Here is a 27,535-nt window from a genome sequence, read left to right on the forward strand (position 1 = left end):
CCCTCGTGTCTCTGCTCTCGTGTCTCTGCCCCTGTGTCTCTGCCCTCGTGTCTCTGCTCACGTGTCTCTGCCCTCGTGTCTCTGCTCACTTGTCTCTGCCCTCGTGTCTCTGCTCACGTGTCTCTGCCCTCGTGTCTCTACCCTCGTGTCTCTGCCCTCGTGTCTCTGCCCTCGTGTCTCTGCCCTCGTGTCTCTGCTCACGTGTGTCTGCCCTCGTGTCTCTGCTCACGTGTCTCTACCCTCGTGTCTCTACCCTCGTGTCTCTGCTCTCATGTCTCTGCCCTCGTGTCTCCCTATGTGTCTGCGTTTTTATGGTGATGTGAGTTCTGTCATGTCCACCTCTCTCATGCTCTCTCTCTCCTTCTCCAGTCTACTTCTCAGTGTACTTCCTGTTTTACTTTGAAGGTCTGTTTCTTGTGTTGGTGTGTTCAGTTTTGTGTTCTCCCTGTCTCCTTTGTGTAATCAGCGTCAGCCGTGTGTCCCAGCCGTTTCCTGTCAATCCTGATCTCCTCTTGTATTTAGTGCCTGTGTCTTCCGCTGCTCGTCGTCGCATCGTCCTATCAAACATCACTGTGTTTGGTGATGTACCCAGACAGAGGGCTGGCCAAGTGTGTCATATGTGAAACAGGTAGGCTCTAGACCTTCCTAGCACTGATTCATCAGTAGGCGGGCTCAGGACTGGCAGTCCAACCTGTCCTTGGTTGACTGTGAGAGGCCCTTCAGTGACTCCTGTTCCTCCTCCCCAATGTCATTGTTCAGTTCATTGTTTTGGTGTGGACCATGTTGTTCCATCCCTGCTTCCGTCGCTTCTTTTGTTGTAGTTTGTTCCTCAAATGGCGTTGCTTCATTTCCCTGAGCTCATCCACGTGTCTGGTCACAGGTACGTAAAGATTCCTCTTTGTTTCCACTCCTCAAATCCTAACTCGTAATAAGTGGAACTCACGTTCTCGTCCTAGCTTGTGTCACAGTTGGATTGAGACTCAGTCGCTCTTTGAATTCAATTCAGTTTTATTTACACAGCGCCAAATCACAACAACAGTCACCTCAAGGCGCTTTATATTGTAAGGTAGATCCTTGAGAAGTAGTCAGACATGAACGTCAAGGAAGGTGGTAGAGAAGCAGACTACGCAGACATTTCAGATTTCCAGAGGTGAGCAATTTATTTACAGTGAACTTTATTTAATGTATAACTTAACAAAACTTCCCCCCCAAATTAACAATACTCAACATAACATTGATCTGGTGACACAGCTCACCTCTCCTCTCTCCTGCATCTGGTAGAGACTGGCTTTAAATAGGGCCATCAATTTCCCTCCAATTGCCCAGCCAGTACCACTCACTCAAACTGAGGGATCTAAAACTCTACACAGATGATCTAAAAACACAAAACCTCTACACACTTCTAATATGCACATTTACACAACTAAATGGCAGTATTAACGAAAGGAAAAACATTCAACAAATCCCTTTAAACCTTAACACAAACAAAAGGAAGCATCTCTATGGACAAAGAAACCCCTCCACTTGGTTTGACCTGCTGATGTCATGTGTGACATCATCAGGACTTTAAAATGAGGAAATGCTAGGTGGGCGTTTCCCCACACCTGACCTTCATGAAGACTGAAAAGACAAACAAAGAAAGTATGACTTAATCTGTAACATAATAAAATATAAAGAAACATGTAACTGAGTATTTAGCTTAATTTGCAGAATGTTTGATTTGCCGGCAACAAAACGCTTCCACAAACAAACCCGGGATAGTGAGTGAAGCTATGTTACTTAACAAATAGCAAATCATAGCAAATACATAGAAACAGAATAATGTGTACAATGTGCAAAAAAAAGGTAAACACATATGGGACAAATGGAGAGAATTACAACTGCTCCTCCACTTTGTCACAATCCTACAATATTACATACAGAGAATTACCCAACAATCATATGACCCCCTATGAGCAGCACTTTGGCAACAGTGGGAAGGAAAAACTCCCTTTTGACAGGAAGAAACCTCCAGCAGAACCAGGCTCAGGGAGGGGCGGGGCCATCTGCAGCAGGGGTGAGGTAACGGAGGTTAATAGTAACTAATGATTAAATGCAGAGTGGTGTACGTGTCTGTGTGAAACCAGGTGAGAAAAGGAGAAACATAGGCATACATATGTGTGCTGTAGATGTAAATAGAACTAGCCTAGCACAGAACCATATTAACAGTAGTGTGTGAGGAAGAAATCAGAGATATGATTGAAACCACCGCAGTGCAGTACTTTTACTACAGCGTGCTCTAATCTGTGTAATAACATATTGTGGTGAACAGTAATGAACGCTGCACTGAGGTCTAGCAGCACAAGCACAGAGATGAACCCTGACAATTATACCTGTGCTGGCGGCAGTGAAGTGCATCTGTAGAATCACAGTAATTAGTATCTCTTTGCCAGCACGTCGTTATTGAGCTCAGATTTAAAAAGCTCTCTGACGCCTCTGGAAAATAACGAGACAATAATAATGACACGACGATGATTCTAATGCTCAAGAAAAGTCTCAAATACAGGATCTGGCAGGATCCCCGTAGAAAGGAAGACAAAAACGACTAAATTCCAGTCACAAAGGCCACTAATGAGCACAGATAAAGTGATGAGCAGTTAATGAGGCAAAGTGGAACTGAAAATACAAGTTGCTGACGGCTCTGCCAGTGGACACAAATAAAGTGACGAGTAGTTAATAAAGGAAAACAAAACTACAAACGCACATTCCTCCAGAATGTCCAGAATGAAGCTTTTAAAGATGTGAAATGTGGTGCAGCATGCTTTGGTGGGCTTGTGTTAGCTACACAGAAGCAAGACAGAAAAAATCTGACCTTTAAGTCACAATTAATAGTAAAACTGTAGGACGTAAATAGTGCTTTCCTCTGAGTGACTCTATACCACTATATAAATGACTGTATATACACTATACGATGGTTACGCAACGTTATTGAGGCCTCCAGGAAAAAGTGAAGGCTGCCTGTGTGAGTGAGGCAGGCTGCTGAGAGGGCAACGGTTTCTTTTTGCTGGCTCACGAGCTAAAGGACTCAGTATCCACAGACCTATTAAGTGATAAAGCTGTCAGTTAAGAGCTTAGCAGAGCATAGCAGAGGGAGCAGGGGATCCAAATGCTAATGGGGTGCTAGCTTAAATGACTTAAACAAGCTGTGCTACAACTCTTGTTGTACTTTTACGTTAACTCGACATTCACGACTGCAGGTTTTCCATGGATGCAGTGAAATATCATGCAACCCGATACAATATTAATAAAAACAAAATCTATATCTTCATCTTCTTTCAGGTTTTCAGTCTACTCTCACTGCTTTGAACACGAAGACTCATCAGATGAGTGTGACGATGTGAAGGACAGTTCAAACATCATGTCCAAGTCACTTTTCTTCTCTTTTCAGGATTATAGAGACGTTTTAACAAGAATTACTTTTATGTGGAGCTTTAAAACTCCTATAAATGTGAACACATGGATCACTTTCACCATTCTCAGTTCTGGCTCTCTACCATCTCAAAGATCTCTGCTGCCATCTGGTACAGAAACATCGTATGATTTCAGTCAACTACAACCTCTGCGCTCATATTGTTAACAGTCCGTGTAGGTTAAAGCTATGAAGGTGGCTGTAGTTCAGGAGGTTGAGCAGGTCAGCTACTAATCAGAATCAGCTTTAGTTAGGCTGCTCCAGTCTGCTTAGGTAAGATACGAACCCCAAGTTGATCTCCAATGCTTCCATCAGAGTATGGATGTGTGTGAATGTTAGACAGAAAGCACTTAAGCCTAGAAAAAAGTGCTTGTGTGATGTTGTATTAAGTGCTTTGTATAGTAGAAAAGTGCTGTAGAAGAATCAGTCTGTTCACTGTTTAAATGAGCTAATCATATTCAGCATTTGTATTTTGTTTGGCAGGGATGCTACAAAAACATACATATATAGAAAATAACGAAGCACCGGAGGCAGGAAGTTAGCAAAGACAACACGCAACAGAATCACTTTATAGCAAGTCTGTGAAATTAGCTTTTAGACGTGATTTAAATCAGGTCGCTGATCGTGTGAGCCTGAATTCCTCAGACAGGCCAGAAGGAAAGAACCCATATCAGCACAGTCAGTAAAAGCTACTGGTTTTTGTTTTAGTATGGAAACCTGGAGCCAGGATATGTCCTTCAATGCACATGTTAAACAAATATGTAGGAATGCTTTCTTCCATTTGTGCAGAAATATCCTGTCTCTATTACTTCCAGGCTGGACGACTGCAATTCATTATTATCAGGAAGTCCTAAAAACTCCCTGAAAAGCCTTCAGCTAATCCAAAATGCTGCAGCAAGAGTCCTGACAGGGACTAGAAAGAGAGAGCAGATTTCTCCTGTTTTGACTTCCTGTTAAATCCAGAATTCAAAATCCTGCTCCTCACATACAAGGTCTTAAATAATCAGGCCCCATCTTATCTTAATGACCTTGTAGTACCATATCACCCTATTAGAGCACTTCGCTCTCGCTCTGCAGGCCTACTTGTTGTTCCTAGAGTATTTAAAAGTAGAATGGGAGGCAGAGCCTTCAGTTTTCAGGCCCCTGAGCCTGCTGGAGGTTTCTTCCTGTTAAAAGGGAGTTTTTTCTTCCCACTGTCGCCAAAGTGCTGCTCATAGGGGGTCATATGATTGTTGGGTTTTTCTCTGTATGTATTATTGTAGGGTCTACCTTACAATATAAAGCGCCTTGAGACTGTTGTTGTGATTTGGTATCAGTGAGACTGCATGCTACATTGACCTGCAGCACCATCTTGTGGTCCAAATTAATATTACAAGAACGTATGACCCTGCTCTACTGTAACTTCTGTCTTCAACACAGTATGTTGACTTAAAGTCTCTCTGCCTTCTGTTGGATTACAGTCGTTCTAGAAGAGTTTAAACTCGGTTTAAATTTAAAAGCCAGATGTTTTTTGTAACTGCTCTTGAGTAACTGTTCTCATTGAATCATATCTGGTAGTCATGTTCTTAAGAAACAGGAAAAAAATCCAGCAAGGACATGAGACCTAAGAGATTCGCTCTTCAGAAATGGTCTCGGTGATGGGCGAGTTGGCTCTGGTGAGGTGAAAGGTAGGAACAACAGATGGGTTTAGAGTGGAGGCAGGATTACATCGGGGATTGGGTCTGAGCCGCTTCTTCTTTGCAGTGGTGGTGGAAGGGCTGAGAGATAGGATGATGTTTGCAGATGACATTGTGATCAGGCAGGTAAAAAAGAGCCTGAAGAGGTGCGAATGTGTTCAAGAGAGAAGTGAAAGTAACAAAATGCATGAGAGTAAATGAGAAGGAGGCAGACAGAAAGGTGAACATACAGGCACTAGAGATAGTGAAGGTAGATGAGTTTAAATACCTGAGGTTAACTATCCTGGTGAAGAAGCGAGTGCTGGCAGGGTGGAGTGGGTGGAGACGAGTGTCAGGGCTGCATCAGGAGTGAAAAGTTAGGTTTACAAGATGTAGTTCCATGTATGTTTGCACGTTTCACACCTATTTTCCTAGAAAATGTAAACGAGGGGTAGAGCAACACTTTTGCACAGCAGCTTTAATGAAAAGACTGGAAGGAAAGAGTGAACGTTGCTCTCCAGAGTTAACATCTGGGTTGTCTTTGGGAGTGACCTGAATGGACAAGATGAGAAATGAGTAGATCACAGGGACAGCTCGGGTTGAGTGGTTCGGACACAAAGTTAGAGAGACGAGGCTAAGATGTGCAGAGGGATCGTGAATATACTGAACCAAGGATGCATGAAGAGAGAAGGAACACCAAAGAAAAGGTTCATGTAAGAAGTGATGAAGGATGTGCAGAGAGCTGGGGTGACAGAAGAGGATGCTAAAGATGAGACGGAGGCAGATGGTGCACTGCAGTGACCCTTAAAGGGAAGAGCCAAAACAAAAAGAAGATATTTATGTCTCAATAGTGCCCTCTTGTGGTCACAATAGTAACAGCGTGTAAAAGGATGGAGACTTGCTCAGTTTTGTGCCAAAATAAAATGAAGGTTAAAAAAAAAACATGGAATATTACATTTTAAGAACACATCTTTTAATTTTAAACAACAAATTACATCAATATTTCCTCACAAAGTGAATGTTAACCGACTGTAAAAATAGAATCAAATTCACACACTGCTCATAAAAGAGATAATAGATCAAGCCAAAGGTTACTGTTTTATTCATCTTTATAAAACAATAAAACAAGATTCATCTGATCATGAACATCTGTGAAAAGCACGTTTGTTTCTTTGGAAGGATCTTCCATAGTGAGGTCACAGTGTGTCTAGTTATAGAAGCCTCTCCAGTACCAGCAGGTGCAGTTGAGGCCCGCTGCAATGAGCAGGATGACCAGCAGGGCGATGAGGAGACCGAGGCCGATGATGGTGGCGAGAATGGCCCACACCAGGGTCCTCTTGGACATGTCAATCAGCGGCGACGTGAGGGCCATCCGAGCCCTGCGTGCCCGCTGGCGGTTCTGAGGAGGGTACCTCGCCAAGTTAACGCTCTCCATGCCCAGTGACCGCACCATGCACGCCCTGTGGTGGCTCAGCTGGTCAAAGGTGTGTTTGCCATGGTAGCGTCCCATACCACTCTGACCTGGAGGGGTGACACACAAGTCAGTCATGTCTTCTGAAAGGAGCGCTTCATTTGTCACTTGTGCTGTCAGTACGTGCTCACACATGGACTGTAACAGGGTTAGAGTGACTTTTTTTTAACTCAAATGAGGGAGACTACAACACGGCCTGCAGACAGACAGACAGTCCTCTCTACATGTCCTCATCCAGCCAGAGATGCTGAATAATAACACATTTAATGTTGGAGGGCAAGCTTACACATGGGAAGTCCAGGTTTCAGTAAGATACGTGAAGATAGATGCTGTTACCGAAATAGGCAGTGGTCTCCAGAACTCAAATTTGATCTTAATCTTGCATAATTTGCTTCATATAACACTTTTAATTGTTTGTAATCTCAGCTCCTGAATGTATTCTTATTCAGAGTTAGTTTAAATGGGAGTAACCAACAAGTTAGCCAATGAGCAAGCGGTATCACACTCGGACCCGCTTCTCTGCATCCCCTTCTTTTTTAAAAACCATGTTTAGCTGCATCCATCTTTGATTGTTTGTAGTTTTGTCTGTCATCTGACATCCTGGTTTAGCTGACACTGTTTCGTCTGATGTTGTGTTTCTTTGTCTAAAGTTGTCACATTTTGTGAAGCTTTCCCACTTCAAAGCCACCCTTTGAAGTCTTCCTACCTACGCCACCAAACGGGAGGGAGTTGAGCGTATAGTGCATCATGACGTCGTTGACCGTCACTCCACCGCTCGTCGTCTCCGCAATCATTTTTTTTATTGCCTGTGAGAAGAAATCGTTGTGAGACGAGCACGAAGAACGCTGCTAACGTTAAAAGCTACTTAAAGATGGTTCCTTCTCACCTTCTTGTCAGAGCAAAAGATGTACAGAGCCAGGGGCTTCTCTCTCTCATTGATGAAGGTGATGGCGTTGTCCATGTCACTCACTGTAACTATGGGCAGCACGGGGCCAAAGATCTCCTCTTGCATCAGCCTGGAGTGGGGCGGCACATCCTTCAGCACCGTCGGGGCTTTCAGTGCAACATCAACATTTATCACACAGAGCACAGATGGATCTGCATCACAGGATTCAATCTGCAGTTTCATTACCAATGTAGCGCTGTGAGGAGTCACTCTGTCCACCCACCACAGGAGTGTAGCCCTCCATCAGCCCCATGATTCTGTTGAAGTGACGCTGGTTGATAATTCGCCCGTAGTCAGGTGAGCACTTTGGATCGGCACCATAAAACTCCTGGAATGGAGCAGAGAGGTAGTCTCAGTAGGGTTTCACACCGTGCAGCTCCACCTGTACGTGCGATGTCACAGTGATTCTCTTTGGTCATTGGGTGCTTTACCAGAAGTGTCTGTCGGATGCACTCCACCACTCGGCCCTGGATGCACGGCTCACACAGGATGTAGTCTGGAGCGATGCACGTCTGCCCGCAGTTGATGAACTTCCCCCACGTGATACGACTGCAAACAAACCAGGTGGAGAACAACTTTACAATATTCATGTTTTTGTTTATTCTTAGAGGAACTTTATTAGTTTTATTGAGAGTGTAGCTATCCCCCCCCCCCCCCAAATAAAAAAACAAGGAAAAAAACACCTTCTTTTTCTTGCTTTGACATTTACTTGCTTTTAACTGAGAAAATCTTTTTTTAGTTAAAAGGAAGCCTCCTCCTGAAATTACCTGTGTGGGCGTGTCCTACCATCTCTCCTGCCTTAGGTGCCACCTTTGTCTTTTGTACAGCTGACTCACATCAGCAATTAAAGGTATTTAAATGGTGATAGCGGCTTGTCCGTCTCTGGCTACATCCACACGTACACGGGTATTTTTGAAAACGGAGATTTTCCGTTTTCGTTTTAAAAAATAATCCCGTCCACACGTAAAGGCAGAAATGAAGGAAAACGCTGCTAGGAACATGCCAAAGCAACAGGTGGCGCTATATTCCTAACCGTGCAGAAATGTTGGCCAATCAGAAGTCTAGAAGCCTTGGTGGGAAATAGTAAACAAAGATGGCGCATAGAAGCAGAACCGACTCGTATGTGTGGAGGGACAGTAACTGTGTGTGTATATGTAAGCATTTAAACACTGCAGAGAGAACAAGTAACAGTATTGTAGAAATTCATTTCACCGAAACAATAACGTGGCGCACAGTGTGACGTCAAAAAAGGCGCACATCTTTGACGCTGCGTTTTTCTCATCCACACGTAAATGCAAAAACTGAGTTTTTAAAAATATCCGTTTTTAGTGACCAAAAACGCTGTTTACGTGTGTTTTACGTGCGTTTTCAAAAATACCCGGGTACGTGTGGACGTAGCCTACGTTAGTTGAGTTATTAGTAGAAACTTTAATAAAACGCTCTAATTGAACCCCTTTTGCCTCCCTGTCTCCTTTTTCTGACCCGCACACTTTTGTTACTTTCCTTGGACCCTTTTAGGGGAATGTAACAGATTCTGGTAACATAGAACGGTTTGTGACATTTCTGTGAGTTTGATCTTTGCTATTTCGGTCCTTACAATAAAGAGTTTGTTGTTTTTTGTACAGTAGGCTTGACATATTTAATTAAATGACAGAGTTGGAGTTTAATTAAATTCTTCAATTTTATTTATATAGCGCCAAATCACAACAAAAGTCGCCTCAAGGCGCTTCATAGATACAGAGAAAAACCAACAATCATATGACCCCCTATGAGCAGCACTTTGGCGACAGTGGGAAGGAAAAACTCCCTTTTAACAGGAAGAAACCTCCAGCAGAACCAGGCTCAGGGAGGGGCGGGGCCATCTGCTGTGATTGGTTGGGGTGAGAGAAGGAAGACAGTCCCAGGAGTTCCAGAAGAGTGGGTCAAAGTGTGCTGCGTTTAAGGACCTGTATTTTCTAGCTTTTTGAGCGCTTGTAATTGAAGCACAGGAAAAAGACTCAAACTAAGCTCTGTTTAAGTTCATTTACTCAATAAAACATCAACATTTATGAACTGAAACCAAACAATGTTTGTCACGTCAGTCAAAATGTCCATGTGAATTTTTATACTCAGGAATTTCTTAACCAACATTTTAATATATTCAGCTTTCAAGAGTTTCCATGTTTCTTGTTGTAGCCAGGTCACAGTGCCTGTTTCAATGATAGTTACTGAGTTATGGTTTAAAAAGTGCACGTGCTATACCGTGCGCATCCACTGAAACATACAGAAGTATTCATGCACGTTGTTGGGGCTTGGAGAAGATTCTAAGTCCTGCTATTATTGTGCTGAGCGTCAGTCACCCTGATATGTACCTGCAGACACAGTCAGCGCCTCTGTGCCCGCTTTGATTATCAGAGTTTTAAATTCCCGTGTCAGCAGCTGTAATTCACTTCATTTGGCTAAATGTGGATTACCGGCAGGCGACCCTGATGTTGCAGTTCTTGTCGATGTAGCAGGGGCTCTTCCCTCCCAGCTCCAGGGTCACTGGGGTGAGGTGACGAGCTGCAGCTTCCATCACCAGTTTGGCCACCGCGCTGCTGCCCGTGAACACGATGTGGTCAAACCTGAGCCTCAGCAGTTCCTGGGTCTCTGACACACTTCCTGTCACCACTGGGTACAGATCCTGCAAAACAAACACATTTACTGATATGTAAATTATTTACATTAAGCACAGAGTGACTGACTGTAATATAGGTCATGTTTCCAAACATATAGTGATGGGAAATGACTTCTCTACTGGGGAGGGGGGGGGAGGTCACACGTACATGTTTCAGATTAAACAAATTTTAATATTAGAGAGTGATCAACCAAACAAATGCAGTTTTAAATAATCATCAGCTAAGGTCAGAGTTCACGATTCAACAGGATGACTGTTCGTGCTCAAAAACCCTCCAGCGTGGCCGACATGAAACAGTAGAACCTCACAAACGCTTGACTGGAATTAGGTTTATTAGGTTTATTATGTTTAGGAGGAAATGACCCTTTCCCACAGGGCAGGTTTGCAGAGCTTTTCTCCTTAATAAATGAAATCATCATTTAAAATCTGCATTTTGTAATTGCTTTGGTTATTTTTGTCTATTAAACTTTGTTTTTTGATCATCTGAAACATTTAATGTGCAAAAATTCCTGTTCTGTAGCAGCATATTCAGCGAAATGGCAACAAACGTTGAATCCTGTGTGTCATTGGGGTGTAAATGTCTAAAGCACTGTAGTGTGATGGCTCAAGGCTTTAATGCATGAACAATAGACCTGGTGTTCAGACCTTGTCCAGATAGCGAGGCAGCAATGCCCGGAGCAGCAGCGACGAGCACTCGCTGAGCTCCGATGGCTTCACCACAGCTGCGTTCCCTGCAAAGAGAGAACAGTTTTCCGTGAACGGGATGAGATCAGTGTGACGCAAAGCAGGCGTGTAGGAGGCTGAGAATGCAGAGAGAGGCAGTCAGATGCTCTGTTTCCACCAGTCTTTGATTTTTGAATCGGTTTTGCAAAATGCAAAAGTGGAACGACAGGAAGCAAAGACTGCGTTTCTGAGCCGTCAGCTGACGTGTCTGGTACCGAGACCAGCTGATCTGCTGGGACTCCGACTATGACTATTGATTGTTTCTGTGTTTCATGGAGTTCAGCTGACTTTTGTTTTTACCTACATTTAAACAAAGAGGATGTTATGTAGAGTAAAACATTCCCGTTTTTTCCCCGTTAGTTATCAGGGGTACGTGACGTCACAGGTGTGGAGAGAGTGTCTCCCTACCTGCAGCAATGGCGCCAACAAGTGGCATGAGAGTAAGGCCCCAGGGGTAGTTCCAGGCCCCGATGATGAGTACGACTCCCAGCGGCTCTGGCTGGATGTAAACCTCGTCTGATATAGTGAGGAGGTTCTTTTCTGCCGGGCGAGGAGCGGCCCACTCTCCAAGCTTCTCAACAGCCAGCTTGATCTCGTTCTCGATTCCAATCAGCTCCAGGAGTGGTGTGTCATACTGACTCTGCAGGAACACAGTTTTCAGTTAAGCAAGCAAACGAGCCCCGACATACACATTGTATTTCATATCTTATTCTTAGTCTCTTGTGTCTGCTGACTCTGTTGATGTCCTGTTTGAGAGCAGTGGCTATCTCCGTCTCTTTCTCAGCGATCATCTTCTGCAGGGCATGGAGCTGCTGCAGTCTGAACTCTAGAGGTCGAGTCCTGCCGCTCAGGAAGGCCTCCCTGGCCCGCTGCACTGCCTGCCTCTCCATACACACACCTGCACGAGAACAGGAAAGTGTTTGTCCACAGGATCCTCAAATGTTCACAGATAAGCTGTCGTTCTAGCAGAGGTGGTCCAAACATTTCTGTTGTCACCAGGACAGCCTATCTGCCCTGCTAGCTTACCTTAGAGCAGGGGTGTCAAACTCAAATACACAGTGGGCCAAAATTCAAAACTGGAACAAAGTCGCGGGCTAACGTTAATATTTATTGAAATATATTTATTCCTCCAGATATAAGAATGAATCTTTTCTTATGGACACGTTTTGCTGAAAAACTGAATATGGAACAAGCAAAGCTTAATACTAAACAATATATATATTAGCTGTATAATACCAGTAGGCCAGCTCTAATAATAATTTGGTATGGCTTCACGGGCCAAATGTAATTAGGCTGTGGGCCAGAGTTTGACACCTATGCCTTAGAGTGAGCATGTGCGCTGTTGTTTTATTCTCAGCAATTTGAAGATCAAAAAAGACGACTGTAAGTTACAGAGTTTAATGTTATCAAAGGCTTTACAGACAGACAGCAAAAGAATAAAAAGCAGCAACCACACACACACACACACACACACACACACACAACAAATGATTTGATAAACAACTGCCACGTCTGAGAAAATGAACTGAAGTTTATCCAAGTAAATCAGATTGGCAAAGGTCGATTTTCAGCCCCAAACACACGTCACGTACTGTGGACACTTCAGTCTGTTAGTGTGTCCGGTATCGAAACGCAGTGAACTCTTCATGCCTTACAGTCATAACTGACACAATGTCAGTGACAAAGTGGAATAAGAAACTTAAAATATACTTTAGTTCCCTAAAATAAAGAACTTTAGAAGAAATAAACACTTTAAATATAAAAATACACGCACAAATAGAACATGTATCCTGTATGATGCGTGTGTTTTATTGAGACTGTGTCACAGGTGCGCATAGCTGATAATAACTGTTATGAAAGTCTTAATTGTTCCATGCTGAGAAAAACTTCCCACGTCGTAAATAACGTAATATCGTAAATAACGTAATATCGTAAATAACGTAATCTCGTAACTGGCTGTGTTTTGCTGATTGATACAAACTCTCTGAAAGATGAGGAAATAAAAACGAGAAGCTCCTCTGGTGCTCGCAGACGGACGAACAGCTCACATCACTACAGCAAACTGATTGTCCGCTAAATGCCGCACAGCTCGTCATTTTACAATTAATAAATCGCGTTATTGATCACCGATAATTCACCATGGCGACCACTATCAAAGTCTAAAACTTACCGAAGCTCAGGTGGAATTGTCCCTCAGACACAAGCTGCAGTCCGTCACTCGTGTAATCTCACGGACGCGCTGCGGGATCCCTCCCTCACCCACTGCCCTCACCCAGCATTGTCCCGTGTTCATCGGTCACGCTGCTCTGGGATCAGTTTACCGGGTGGATTGGTTACCGTGTCCGAGTTCACTGAGACCGATAACGTCGTGCGCATGTGCACACCCCACTTCAGCTTGGCTCATCTTATCTTAATAGCAGTCATTCAGTCAGGCAGGTAATCTATTAGAGCCTCGGGGTGATGTTAATGATACACCAGACAAGATCGATCAGGTGTGCACAAGGCAAAGAAACAAAGTCATTTCAGCAAATCTCTGACTATGAACTTTTTATTGATGTTCAATAGCAGAACAGACATTAGGAGAACTGGCATGTTGCTGGATTACCTCTTAAGCAGGAGTTAACAGTGATTTTGTTTTTATTCTTAAAAGAATCACAGACAGGTTTGTATTTTCATTATCTACCAGAATCAGAGTGAATACTGAAGAATTAAACTCAAAGTGTAGCTAAACGTGTAACAGAAAGGAGATGCAACAACAACAGAAGAAAAACAAATATCAGTAAAATATCATCATGAAACATCTGCAGTGCTGTGTTCAACTACAGGTGATTAGTCCGTGTGGCTGTCCCGGGAACGCCACAGCGCCGGGCCACAGCGCCGTCTACCTGCTGAGCCTCATCGCAGGAACCTCTGCAAACAACAGATCACAAAGCTGTCAGCAGTGGGAGACCGTTTTAACTGTTCACATGAGCATGTGTGGATGTCCACAAAGGCAGTGGGGTGGACTAAAACAAAGGAGGCTATTTAGCCATGGGGAGTGAAGCATGCTGGGTAATTAAAGGGAGGGTAGACGAGCAGGCATTGCCGGCATGTGGTTAGATCTCCTGCACAACGCCACACATTGTGTCCAAGAGACAAAGCTATTGTTGTGTCCAGTGTACAAGCCTGTGGACGGTGGGTGTACGGGGGGCACGAGCGCTGAGATTCATTTGGGAAAACGCGATTATTTACAAAGTTGTAACCACACAAATGATGCACTAGAAAGTGATAAAATATTACTGTGCAGAAGCAGAAGAACATGTGACACCGGTGCACGGACGGCGAAAACAGACGACCTTTTCAGTCCTGCTCTTGTATCATTTGCATCACCTTTTCTCCTCATTTACCTTAAGAATGACTTTACAACCTCCGTCCAATGAAACCACTGGATTTATTCCAATTTATTAAGATCAGGACTTTCAGACACGCTTTATCTTTTTGTGTTTAAAGGACACGTGACTCACCAAGCTGAAACACACAGTTGTTTTTTGGCTGAAAGCCCTTTTGGGGATTACCTTCCTGGTGCAAAAATACTATTTTATGCCTTTAAAACTGTTATCTTTGTAGATTCAACTAAAGTAACAGGAAGAAATGTGGTCCTAAAGATATCATGTAATATTGGTTCTTTGATAAGCCATCAGTTATATGTAGACAATACTGTTTGATTCCTTGACTTCGGTGCCTTTTATACACTTGAATGATTCATAGGTCACTGGTACGTGGCTTAAAACTGTCAGGTACAAGGACTGGAACAAAAATGCTGAGAGACCTTCAGAAAGCCTGAAGTTCTGCTCAAGCCCACTTTAAAGAGGAATAGAATGAAACAGTCTGTTAGTACAGAGTTCACTTTAACCTATGGAAAAACAGAGTGAGTTAAATATTACCACTGAATTTATCAGCAATCTAATTTTGCTGATAAATTCAGTCTCTCTCATCCTGAAAGAGAGAAATCTTTCAGGATGTCTAAAAGATGATGACAACATGTGGACATGAGAGCAGCATCACAGCAGAGACATCCAGATACTCTTCAAGATTGTTTGGTCACTTGGTTACATGTGCACAGTTTGCAATGACAGTAGATGACACCTGATCTCCCAACATCACTCATGATTAAATATAACACTAAATAACAAAATGTTCCTGGTCTAGTCTTATACATGGGGACAGACACTTCACTTCCACAAGCATCACATTTCTTCTTTCAATTTAATTCAATTCAGTGGAATTCAGTTTTATTTATACAGGACCAAATCACAACAACAGTCACCTCAAGATGCTTTATGTTGTAATGTAGACCCTACAATATTACAGAGAGAAACCCAGCAAGACCAGGTTTCCTCCAGAAGGTTTGCCAATTATCTATGAAGCCCACATCGTTGTTGGACACCACTCAGACAGCCAGCAATTTAAGGAGAACATGCGGCTAAACATGTCACTCCTGGTCTGATTGGGGAGGAGACCAGAGAAAACTACAGTCCCACATTGTTTTGGCAAAGTTACACACCGATTCAATATTGATTTTAGTGACCTCCAACTGACGTAATGTTACTGCTACTGAATTTATGTCGCCTGCTGACCGAGCCTACGCTACCTTCGGCTCCACCAGCTCCTGGCTAGCTACGGGTGTATCAAGGGTGCATAGCCGAGTGTCCAATTCAGTAATTCTGGCCTCCAGAGCTGCAAATAGGCTACATTTATTACAAGTATCATTAATACTAAAGAAGGCCGAGGAGTAACTAAACATCTGACACAATGAGCAGGTGCAGGAGGGACAGGTGAAGAGGCCATGCTGCTAGTGATGTGCGAATCATGAACGAATCGTTCAATACTCGAGAATCACTTTACTGACTCGTGAATCATGATTCACAAGCCCAACTATCTCACTGACTCATCCCTGTTGCTGTTAGCAAACTAATTTCATTAGTAGAAATATATCTAGCTTATAATTAAAATTGTGGAGAAAAACACAACATCCAGTATCTTAACAAAAACATTTCTGCTCTGAACCGGAAGAAAAAACCCTGAGTAGAAGCTCACATCAAGACAATAGTTTCTCAGCTCACAGTAGCATCGCTCTGCTAACATGCTAACAGGACATTTGAGTTACTCACCCCCTCCCTTCCTGAGCTGAATCATAGCATGAATGAATCACTCAGGACTCACTCACCCCCTCCCTCCTGGCTCACAGCTTCTTCTTCTTGGTTGGCGACCAATGTTAAGGCGCATTACCGCCCCCTGGCTCACAGCTCAGTGGACATTTAGATGAGAAAATATATATTTGACACATTTAAGGAAAATACTAATAAAATAAAATAAAAATAAATAAAATAAATGTTCCCTTTAGAATTTTTTTTGCTCTTTTTTGCTCTATAAAATAGTTGTCTTCTTTTACAATCACTCATCTTAGCAGTAGGATTTACAGGGTGGGCCATTTATCTGGATACACCGTAATAACATGGGAATGGCTGGTGATATTAAAGTCCTGTTCGTGGCACCAGTGTTGCCAACTTAGCGACTTTGTTGCTATATTTAGCGAGTTTTCAGATCCCCTTAGCAACTTTTTTTTCTAAAAAGCGACTAGCGACAAATCTGGCGACTTTTTCTGGTGTTATTGGAGACTCATTTATAAGGACTTTTTGACGTGAAAAGCAGCACACCATTGTTTTTCTTGTGACATTACCAATAAGTTTGATGTGTCACATGGCCCTCTTCCTATTGGAAAAACAAAAGTTGTATCCAAGATGGCCGACTTCTAAATGGCCACCATGGTCACCACCCATCTTGAGGAGTTTGCCCCCTCACATATACTAATGTGCCACAAACAGGACTTTAATATCACCAACCATTCCCATGTTATTACGGTGTATCCATATAAATGGCCCACCCTGCACATGAAAAGAGAAACAAGTTTGAGTGAAAATGTACATTTTTTGCACTCTCTGGTCAACTGACTCAGTGACTCAAAAAACCTGATTCACTTTGGTGAGTGACTCATTAAAACTCGATTCAGTAAAAAGAATCGAATTTACCATCACTACAGCCTAGCCTAACATGGGTGAGCCAAGTGTAGGGATGCAAATAGATAAGAATGTAACAATTCAGATTACTGATATCACTTATCAATAGGATTCCTCATCAACTCCCTTATCAGTTCTCACTGGCTCCATTTTGAGAGTCACTGCTACCACTAAGCAGCATATCAAAGAAATTATCTTCCATGCAAATTAACTGCATGCTGGCTAACTCAGTGTTAGCGTGCTGTCTGTGCAGATGCTTGCAAAGAGCCGCAGTTGTGCTAGCAATATAATACAGTTGTTTCTGTCCTGGATGCAGTTTACACTTTACCATCGCGCTCTCATCCATACTTGTTATTAATCTCTGTCTCTCTTCCACAGCATGTCTTTATCCTGTCTTCCTTCTCTCACCTCAACCAATCACAGCAGATGGCCCCGCCCCTCCCTGAGCCTGGTTCTGCTGGAGGTTTCTTCCTGTTAAAAGGGAGTTTTTCCTTCCCACTGTCGCCAAGGTGCTGCTCATAGGGGGTCATATGATTGTTGGGTTTTTCTCTGTATGGATTATTGTAGGGTCGACCTCACAATATAAAGCACCTTGAGGCGACTGTTGTTGTAATTCGGAGCTGTATAAATAAAATTGATTGAACTGAATTGAATGTGCATCATGCACATAAGGATGAACTACTGGAACCAAGTCTTCCCATCTTCCCATCCCAACACATTTGTTTTTTTAATTGTTGTTGTTGTTGGACCATTTAAATGTAACATTACCAGCGTATTTATAACGTGGTTAGAGGGGCGCCATCTAAGACATTTGGTTTGGCACAAACCGGTTGTGACAACACCTTGGCAAAACTCCAGCTAAACATAATAATATTAAAAACTGTTTAAAGATATTAAAAATTAAATATGACACTTTAATTTTAAACTACTGATTGTAGCCATCACGTAACAAACAAAGCAAGGATTTATGAATAGCCATCACAGGGACGGTTAGACAGCTAGCTGTAGCTTAGCTATGCAGCTTGTATCGGTTGCTTCACGTCAAATTTAACTTTACTGATACTCATGTTATTCTGTCATGTTAAAATATTCCCTGAAAAACCTGCCATTGGAATGGGAGTTGCTTTAAATACCTGATATATTGTAAATTCCTGGTGGTGCAAAGGCACTGAATCACTTTAACCTGCATATGTGGCTGGAACAATAAACAGTGTTCACTGCAGTGATTTCAGAAAGTGATCCTTAGCCATGAAGTGAGTCCCACGATAGAATGATGCCTGATTTTAATGCACAGAGGCCCTGGAGGTTGTTGACGTGTCACACTTGTCCCGTGTGCACAGAGATTTCTTGATATTATTATGACGGAGATCAAAAGTGAAAGTTGTCTCACTAAAATGCTTTTTTTCAATGAATCTATTAGTTGCAAAATATTTCTCTAGATGTTTTTTGCATCACTTTTACTTCTAGTTTTGAAACAAAATTTGATGCTGCGATCAAACTCAAAATAACCCTTATTGCTACACTTTCTCGATTTAAACACTGAACGTGTTTTTTGTCCTATTGTAAGTAAAATGTGGGTTCATGACCTTTGCTAATCATTGCATTTGCTTTCTTACACATATAGACTGACATTTACAGCTTTTTGGAATTAGGCTTGTACATATTGTTGTAGAAGACATGTGACACAATAGTCCGAGAGACCTTTGAGTAGGTCTCATCGCTGTTTTAGTTGATGCTAGCTCACATAACATATAATACTAAACCATAAGGGTTTTTGCCATTGTACACTGCACTTTTTTGATGATAATTTGGGCTGTTTTCTCTGGGCTTTGTGTGTTGTTTGTTTTTGTCTCTCTGTATGGACAGACTGCAAATCAACTTCCCAATGGGGACAATAAAGTTACCATTGACCACACGGCGTGCAAGCTAGCTAACAGCACACAAACATTAACAATGGCTAACAGGAGCAGTTTTATGAGGTTAGGCAGAGCTTCTTTACCTGCACCACAAACGAGGCCACGCCCACAAACATAGCCAGCAGCATCATGCGACGCAGCCTGCACACATTGATCTGCTTGAGCAGAAAGAACCGAGCCCAGCCCAGTTTCTTGGCAGTGTGTGGGGGGTAGCGCATGCTGTTCACTCCTTCCATCTTCAGCTGTTTGATCAGGCAGCTGCGCATGTGGCTCAGCTGGTCGAACCCGTAGCGACCGTGGTAGCATCCCATACCACTGTTACCTTAGAACGGAAGAAGAACGAGTCAGCTTCAGGATGAAAAACCAGTAAGTCTGATGGAGTTTGACAGGCATCCACTCACCAACTCCTCCAAAGGGCAGAGAGCTGACAGTAAAGTGAACCAGACAGTCATTAGCCAGCAGAGCTCCACTGGATGTCTCAGCTATCACTCTTTTGATCAGCTGTGGATCACACAGGAGGAGTGAAGAGATTTAAAGAGATCTAAATAACAGGAAACGACGTCTGCAGGTAAATGGTAAATGGTAAATGGCCTGTATTTGTATAGCGCTTTTACTAGTCCCGCCTAGGGACCCCAAAGCGCTTTTACACGTCCAGTCATCCACCCATTCACTCTCACATTCACACACTGGTGGAGGCAAGCTACAGTTGTAGCCACAGCTGCCCTGGGGCAGACTGACAGAAGCGAGGCTGCCATATCGCGCCATCGGCCCTTCTGGCCAACACCAGTAGGCGGTAGGTGAAGTGTCTTGCCCAAGGACACAACGACCGAGACTGTCCGAGCCGGGGCTCGAACCGGCAACCTTCCGATTACAAGGCGAACTCCCAACTCTTGAGCCACGATCGCCCAGGTGATGCGCCGTACCTTGTTCTCATTGGAGAAGACATAGATAACCAGCGGCTTCTCTCTCTCGTTAATAAACTGGATGGCCTCATCCACACCGCTCACTGTGATGATGGGCAGCAGTGGCCCGAAGATCTCCTCCTTCATCACTTTGGATTCGCCTGTAACGTTCTTCAGCACAGTGGGAGCTGCACACAGACGACAGGGTCAGAGGGCAACACACTGCACATACAGAGCTTTGGAACAGAGGCTTTAACCATCATGTGCACGACATCAGAGAAACACAAAATACAAAGATGGTTCCACTTTACAACCAGTTGGCTTAAAACAACTCCTGACATTTTGAGGGATACCCACTGGCTCCATCATACCACTTCAGGGCTCGCAAAATCGCTAGCCCGACGTCCCGGGGCTAGCGATTTTTCCAGTCGGGCTACCAAAATCTATCTCTGCCCTGCCCGTCGGGCTATCATAGGAAAGAAAAATATATGTCAATGCTTTTGCATTCTTTCGGAAATGTAGCTGGGTAATTATGTCATTGGCATCAGAGAGCCACTGTCAATATGTGACATATTGAAATCGGTTTGAATTTGCGCTTGTTTTTTGCTTTCACTTTGCAATCGCGCGAACTGTGTATAGAGAGCGACAGCACTGATTGGTGAGTGATGATAATTTGCACCAATTCCTCTGACATCGTCTTATCAATCGTTAGCTTACTATGCAAATATGACAAGTGAAATCTCCCGCAGCTTAAACATGTGAGAGGTTGATCGTGCAGAGAATCGCTGAGCGTTATGTGAGTGTCTGTGTAAAAGCAGCAGGATATATATTTTAGTTCTGCTGAGCCAAATAAGACAGGTCAGGGTGAAGAAGTGACAGCCAAAGAAAAGCTTACCACAAAACGGAAAAGTTATGACAAATCAGACTATAAGGCAAAAAGAAAGTGCAGCTTTATGGTTTCATGGACAAAAGAATTTCTGTGGCTGCAACATGACGAGCTAAATAACCAGGGCTGCACATAAGTGGTCCGCAGGTGCGCATTCGCTGTCAAAATAAAAAACGCGCACAAGATAAGAAGTTGCAACGCGTGTTTGCGTACATAAGATTTTCTGGAGGAGGACAGACATTTGTTTAGAACTCTTAAAGATGTCGAAGAAGCTCCTTTAAGCAATTACTTTGGTGTTCCTCCACCTCCAAAGAAATGTCAGGAGTCCGAACCACAAAAGAAGCGCGTATTCTCGGAAAAGTGGTTGCAGGAGGTGAGCTGGCTTCAAACAAATGATGAACGCACAGAGATGTGGTGCAGAATGTGCCGTGAAAATCCCACTCTAGGACAAAAACAGCCTTTTATATGGACGCAAACGCGCGCTGCAACTTCTTATCTGGTGCGCGTCTTTTATTTTGACAGCGAATGCGCACATGCAGACCACTTATGTGCACCCGTGTAAATAACATAATGTTCTGCCGGGTGTGTTGCTGGTTTTCCCTCGATTTCTGAGTCGACCTTTGTTACTGGGACCAGTCATTTTAAGAAAGGCCCCCATTAGAACCCATGAGAAATGCAAGAAATGCATTATTGCTCAGTCTGCAATATCTTTCCCAGAACAAACACCAACTGCAAATAACAAACTAAAAATAAACCTGAAAATCTGTTTAAAACAGCTACTATGTTGCAAAGAGTGAACTACCACTGGCACAATGTAGCAGTCTCTGCAAACTTCAAACAGCAAACGGCCTCGATCTTGGTTCCACTTGCCTCTTACCCGTGACTTCAGTGGAAATTTCAGATTCAGGATCTGACACAGACTGATTCATGTTCACAGTTCTTACAAGTTCATAGACATTTCTGTTCAATCAGAACCAAGTATTTGAGTTGATCTTACATACATACCTATATAGCACTGGGATTCATCAGAGTCTCCCCCAACAACAACTGTGCTGCCCTCCATGAGAGCCATGATTCTCTTAAAATGCCGCTTGTTGATGATTCGTCCGTAGTCCTCAAAAGTCTTTGGATCATCTGTGTAAAACTCCTGCATTGTGTCAAAGGAAGATCATTTAAGAATAAAAGAAGCACTAATGACCGTCTCAAATCGACAACAATCTGGTTGTGTGCAAAAGTCTTCAGCCACCACTCGTTTCTTCATGTAGTGCACACCAACCTTGATGCAGTTCTTGATCTCCTCCTGCACTCTGTTCTGGATGGAGGGTTCACACAGGACGTAGTCCGGGGCGATGCACGTCTGTCCACAGTTGACAAACTTTCCCCACGTGATGCGACTGTCGGAAAAAGAAAACACGTGATGTTTGGAAACTCAGCTGTGTTTTTTAAGGCTTCTCCTTTGTTCTACAGAGAGGACCGACCGGCACGCAACAGTGATGTCACAGTTCTTGTCGATGTAGCAGGGGCTCTTCCCTCCCAGCTCCAGGGTGACTGGCGTGAGGTTGCGAGCCGCAGCTTCCATCACCAGTTTGCCGACTGCGCTGCTGCCCGTGTAGAAAATGTGGTCAAATCTCTGCCTGAGCAGCTCCTGGGTCTCTGGCACTCCACCGGTCACCACCGGGTACAGGTCCTGTGGAAAGGGCGCCAAGTCACGGGAACTCCGAGCATGCTTACACTACATGTACGAGAAAGGTCATCCAACAAGGAAGGAGCCTCACCTTGTCCAGATACCGAGGGAGGAGCTCCTCCATGACCTTAGCAGAGTGACAGCAGACCTCAGATGGTTTTATTACAGCTGCATTACCTGAGAGACCGAACAGACACAGAGGCATGGATGATGGTGCGCTTTAAGAACCGACTGAGCAGAAGACGCAGTTTTCATTTGCAGGACAACTGGTTTTATTTCTCACACTTTACTGGTTAAAGCTCGACAGTGAACCATTGATTCCAGTCTACAACAGCAGCAGAGTCTTTCCCCCGTTTCTTTTTAATTAAGGCTCAGCATGAAGGGATTTAAATCTATTCTAAAAATGCTGAACTATCCCTTAAAAGGGGATCCGTCGTACTCATTTCTAGCTCATCCTCTAAAACAGGTTAAGCTCCTTTTCACCTTCTTTTAAGCCGAGGTGGATCAAGCTTCTGCGCTCCGAGCCAAGGCTTTGTGTCTGACAGGAGCACACAGGGCTACTGTACAGAGACTGAGCATGTGGTTCACAAGGATTACCTGTGCACGTACTGATCTTGGGCCATGATTACTAGTAGTATACAACACTGTAACAGTATAAGTAAGAAAAGGGCAATAGGTTCACTTTAAACAGTCCTTCCTTTGTGACTAATTTGCCGACCCTGCTCTATGATAATGTGCAAAGTGTCAGTGCACTAGAATTTGTGCAAAAGGAGGTTTTGATACGGTTGCACATGTGCTACAGACTATGCACCTAAAAGAATACTGGTAAATAAATACACATGGGTTTATATGGTACCGGCAGCAATAGCTCCGACCAGCGGCTGCAGGGTGATGGCCCAGGGATAGTTCCAAGCACCAATGATGAGGACGACTCCAAGGGGCTCGGGATGCACGAAGACCTCATCCGATATGGTGAGGAGGTTCTTCTCCACTGGCCGAGGAGCTGCCCACTCGGCGAGCTTCTCGATGGCGAGCTTGATCTCACCCTCCACTCCCAGAGTCTCAAATAGCTCCGTCCCATGTTCACTCTGAAAGCAGAGGCAAAATCCAGTGTTTGCAAACCAAACTGCTTCCTGGATGATCTGCAGCTGGTCTCCACAATATTCAATATGATACCAACACAAAGAGTGACATCATTTCCATATAAAGTAGAGCTTCAGGCACACAAAGTAAGAAACAGCAGTCAGATTATTGCAGTGAAGAAAATGAGAGCATGTCCCTTTGATTTCTTTTAACCCTTTAAAACCGGTCGGAGCGGGCATGCTCTGTTTTGCGTAACTATTTTTAAATCCCGGTAGCTCTGCAACCACGTGAGCTAGCGCAATACTTTTTTTTGCATATGAAACCGGAGGAGTTGTACTTACATCTTATACCATCAGCTTGTCCTCGGTCACAGTTTCCTTCCACATATAACTTTGCAAAAACGGCATAAAAAGCACTTGCAGCAACAAAAACATAATATTCCAGAAACACGCTTTGCTGATCCGATCAGCTGTTCATAACACTTCCTATGTTGGAATAGAAGTCAGCGAACTATCGCATGTCCGCCATGACCTGCCCGAAACCGGAAGTGACGTCATTTTGCGGAAATTTAGTTTTTTACCATCAGGGCCTCATGAGCCTATACTGGTGTTTTTAAAAGTTATGTTTGACTTTATGACTTTCTGTGTGGTTTCTGGGATGCTTAGGACTCATATTGCACTGCTGGAAATAGTTTATTTTGATGCATATGCTGCTTTTTTGCAAATTTGCATTATAATATTTATTTTCGTTTTTCCTGCAGTGTATAAAAATTGGTGTATTTCAAAAATAAAACTATGAAGACACTCAAAATAAATTTCCTGTGGTGGGAAACTATTTTGTGCAACTTTTTTGTATTTACAGTTTTGAGGGATAAGCCTCTTAAATTTCTCTAACTAGAAATATATGTTAAAAAAACTAAAACGATTTTCAATTTTTTTGTAGTTTATTGCACTTTTTTGCAATTTATGTAATTACTATGCACTTAATGCAGACATATTATTAAAATCTAGGCTATAATGGTTGTATTGATGTATAGCAACTTGAAATGCTCCCACAAATGGCTCCACAGCATGTAAACATATAATATAAGCTCTGGCGGACTTGGTTCTATGGTAGGTCTTAAAGGGTTAATATGACATTTGCTTGAGAACTTATCTGGTGTCTAAACTGCTGTGAACATACAGACGTATGCTAAGTATACAAGAACTGGTCCTGCCAGAACATTTGCTTTAGTATTAACACTTTCCACGTTTCATTTTCTCCACAGGGAACTTACATGTCACACTGTCACAGCCACCTCTCTCTCTCTTCTTGTAAATATTTTATACTTTTTACTTCTATAATGTTTCTGTAACACAAATTAATGTGTCATTATCGTTGCCCTAATAAGGTTAGGTTACTTATTGTTGTTTCATGTTAATTTTTGTGTCATAATCAGAACCACAAGTAAGAAAGGTGTTCTCAACATGCTCCACAGCACTCCTAGTGGGCTACTAAAGTGGGCCTAGTTAATCAGCCAGCTGGCGTATCCTCGGCTCACCATTAGCCCCTGATTACTCTGAGCATCTGCCAGTCTGCTCAGGTCAGGTGTAAGGGTCTATGTGGAAGTCCATGTGTCATTCTTTAAACTGCATGGACTCATCGTCAGAGACTTTATATTACAATGTAGCAACTGCACGTGCGCCCAGGGCAACAGACTTGAAGACGTCAGGACTGAATCTGTAGCTGTCCATGTACGCAGCAGTATCAATGATTTAGACCCACACATCTGGTAAAGGGCTGATTACTATAGGCCTGCTGCCCTCCTCTTCTCCACACACTAAATAACACTCCCTTCCAGTACTTGCACTATTCTGTATTGCACTGTTCGACTCTGTCTGTGTATTGTCTTTATTTATTCTCATTCTTTTCTATTCCTATTCTATTTCTATTCAAGTACAATATTGCTGTACTTATTCTTAGTTTATCTTATTTCTGTATAGTTGGATTTTTATCATTTTTATCTCTACAGTTTGCACCTTTGATCCAGGAGGACAATATTTACACTGGACTGTATATTGTTGGGTTCACTTGTCTGTCCAAGCATCTGAGAGAGAAAAGGGGGAGAAAGCAGGTAAGAGCTGGACCTGAGGTGTTTGGTGTTGTCCAAGCTGTGCTCACATACTTTAAATATTTATAAGCCATTAATAAGAATAACTGATGATGTTCATTCACAGGTTTACAGACGATGCTAATGTACCATGTGCTGTTAACAGTGATACGTCACCTTGCTCAGGTCCTTCTTGACAGCCTCTGCGATGTCCTTCCGTCTCTCTGTGACGAAGCGGAGCAGGTTCCTCAGCTGGTGGATCCTGCTTTCCAGAGGTTTGGTTTTTCCCGTCTGGAAGGACTTCCTGGCCCGCTGCACGGCCAGTTGTTGTCGGGACATCCTTCACAGAAAGCTACAGCACGTCAGTATCATACTCGACTCTATCTGTCTGCTAACGAAAGACTAGATACCCTTATAGAGACCGTAGCCTAAACGCCCACGTTTCTGACATGTCACATGTGAAACGTCAACAACACCCTAAAGCAAAGCGTGAAGTGTGTACGGAACTGGGAATGAACATGATGCTATCCTTACTGCTAATAACGATGAAAGGTTAAATAACCTTGTTCGCTATGAGCAGCTTTCCCTGAGCGTTAGCTGTATAATCAGTGTTTGAGCGCCATTATGATCCAAGAATGTATCCAGTACCGCATAAAACTCCACGGGGCACAAATTGTTGGTGGAGCTCCAGCTCGGATTAGCCTGGCTGCTAAAACAGTGTTTATGTGTAGCTAACATGTTAGCGGCTAACTTGTGAACATCTGAAGACCGGATAAAGCGAGTAAGTTTTACCTTAAAAAGTCCCTATTCCACTCCAGCCGGTTCCAGTATTAACCTCCAACTGGACACAATCTGTTAAAACAAGCCCAGGAATGACGACGCAGCAAATGGACGGTATGCATGACAATCAAGGAAAACACCAATCAGCACAAGAGACGTCTAACTAAGCACCGCCTACCACCACAACAACAGGCTGCTTTTAAAGGTAAGAAGATAAGATAAGATAAGATAAGATACCTGTATTAGTCCCACAAGGGGAAATTTCATGTTAAGGCTGCCGACCTATTGCACGCAATGGCGGCGCCTTCTTACCCGGGACATTTCACAGTAGTGATGGAAAATTCGATTCTTTTTACTGAATCGAGTTCTAATGAGTCACTCACCAAAATGAATCGTTTTTTGTGTGTCATTTGAGTCACTGAGTCAGTTGCCCAGAGAGTGCAAAAAATTTACATTTTCACTCAAACTTAATTTGTCTCTTTTCATGTATATCCTACTCCTAAGATAATTGAAGAAGAAAAACAACTATTTTTATAGAGCAAAAAAGAGAAAATGAATATTAAGATTTCTAAAGGGAACATTTATTTTATTTGTTTTTATTTTATTTTATTAGTATTTTCCTCAAATGTGTCAAATATATATTTTCTCATCTAAATGTCCACTGAGCTGTGAGCCAGGGGGCGGTAATGCACCTTAACATTGGTCGCCAACCAAGAAGAAGAAGAAGAAGAAGAAGAAGAAGAAGAAGCTGAGAGCCAGGAGGGAGGGGGTGAGTTCATGCTACGATTCAGCACAGGAAGGGAGGGGGTGAGTAACTCAAATGTGCTGTTAGTATGTTAGCAGAGCGATGCTACTGTGAACTGATGTGAGCTTCCACTCAGGGTTTTTTCTTCCAGTTCAGAGCAGAAACGTTTCTGTTAAGAAACTGGCTGTTTTTTCCCCACAATTTTAATTATAAGCTAGATATATTTCTACTAATGAAATTAGTTTGCTAACAGCAACAGGGATGAGTCAGTGAATGAGTTAGTTGGGCTTGTGAATTATGATTCACAAGTCAGTAAAGTGATTCTCGAGTACTGAACGATTCGTTCATGATTCGCACATCACTATTTCACAGGCTTGTCGGTCAGATTTGGAGAGGTTGATCTACAGGTATTGAATTTCTTATCAGAAACACTGGCAGACCCTGTCGACAGGGAGACATAAATAAAGTAGAAAGTGTAGAAAACACGGTGTTCTA

The 27,535-nt window shown here is 43.1% G+C and overlaps 2 protein-coding genes across 5 annotated transcripts; both read right to left on the reverse strand.

Annotated features, from left to right (window-relative positions):
- Positions 1–6,182: 6,182 nt before the first annotated feature.
- Positions 6,183–13,289, reverse strand: LOC146504588 (aldehyde dehydrogenase, dimeric NADP-preferring-like). Of its 2 annotated transcripts, XM_085184705.1 has the most exons (10): positions 13,070–13,289; positions 11,634–11,797; positions 11,308–11,539; positions 10,822–10,907; positions 9,974–10,182; positions 7,952–8,069; positions 7,707–7,848; positions 7,461–7,627; positions 7,281–7,380; positions 6,183–6,624 (listed from the first exon to the last, which is right to left on the reverse strand). In XM_085184705.1, exons 2-10 carry the CDS (start codon positions 11,787–11,789, stop codon positions 6,311–6,313), a joined length of 1,524 nt encoding a protein of 507 aa, XP_085040831.1. In that variant the 5' UTR covers positions 11,790–11,797; positions 13,070–13,289; the 3' UTR covers positions 6,183–6,310. The 2 variants fall into 2 exon arrangements, with proteins under 2 accessions (XP_085040831.1, XP_085040832.1); XM_085184706.1 differs by having other exon boundaries at positions 11,634–13,289.
- A 130-nt stretch (positions 13,290–13,419) lies between these two features.
- Positions 13,420–26,597, reverse strand: LOC146504589 (aldehyde dehydrogenase family 3 member A2-like). Of its 3 annotated transcripts, XM_085184708.1 has the most exons (12): positions 26,533–26,597; positions 26,308–26,367; positions 25,693–25,855; positions 23,200–23,431; positions 22,435–22,520; positions 22,138–22,346; positions 21,936–22,053; positions 21,665–21,806; positions 19,795–19,961; positions 19,273–19,372; positions 18,955–19,193; positions 13,420–13,809 (listed from the first exon to the last, which is right to left on the reverse strand). In XM_085184708.1, the coding sequence occupies exons 3-12, from the start codon at positions 25,852–25,854 to the stop codon at positions 13,795–13,797; spliced, it is 1,470 nt and encodes a 489-aa protein (XP_085040834.1). In that variant the 5' UTR covers position 25,855; positions 26,308–26,367; positions 26,533–26,597; the 3' UTR covers positions 13,420–13,794. The 3 variants fall into 3 exon arrangements, with proteins under 3 accessions (XP_085040834.1, XP_085040833.1, XP_085040835.1); XM_085184707.1 differs by lacking the exon at positions 26,533–26,597 and having other exon boundaries at positions 26,308–26,421; XM_085184709.1 differs by lacking the exon at positions 26,533–26,597 and having other exon boundaries at positions 25,693–25,867; positions 26,308–26,409.
- Positions 26,598–27,535: the final 938 nt, after the last annotated feature.

The sequence above is a fragment of the Neolamprologus multifasciatus genome, chromosome 14 (genome assembly GCF_963576455.1).
Source record: "Neolamprologus multifasciatus chromosome 14, fNeoMul1.2, whole genome shotgun sequence".
NCBI lineage: Eukaryota > Metazoa > Chordata > Actinopteri > Cichliformes > Cichlidae > Neolamprologus > Neolamprologus multifasciatus.

What these genes read in the sequence shown, in the direction of transcription:
- LOC146504588 (XM_085184705.1), bottom strand. Translation starts at nt 11,789, where the DNA reads ATGGAGAGGCAGGCAGTGCAGCGGGCCAGGGAGGCCTTCCTGAGCGGC. An exon ending in GCATCCGACAGACACTTCTG is followed by an intron (nt 7,849 to 7,951) that starts GTAAAGCACCCA and finishes GCTCCATTCCAG; the next exon opens with GAGTTTTATGGTGCCGATCC. An exon ending in CTCCTCACAGCGCTACATTG is followed by an intron (nt 7,628 to 7,706) that starts GTAATGAAACTG and finishes TTGCACTGAAAG; the next exon opens with CCCCGACGGTGCTGAAGGAT.
- LOC146504589 (XM_085184708.1), bottom strand. Translation starts at nt 25,854, where the DNA reads ATGTCCCGACAACAACTGGCCGTGCAGCGGGCCAGGAAGTCCTTCCAG. An exon ending in GGTCGGAGCTATTGCTGCCG is followed by an intron (nt 22,521 to 23,199) that starts GTACCATATAAA and finishes TCGGTCTCTCAG; the next exon opens with GTAATGCAGCTGTAATAAAA. An exon ending in TGAATCCCAGTGCTATATAG is followed by an intron (nt 19,962 to 21,664) that starts GTATGTATGTAA and finishes GTCTGTGTGCAG; the next exon opens with CTCCCACTGTGCTGAAGAAC.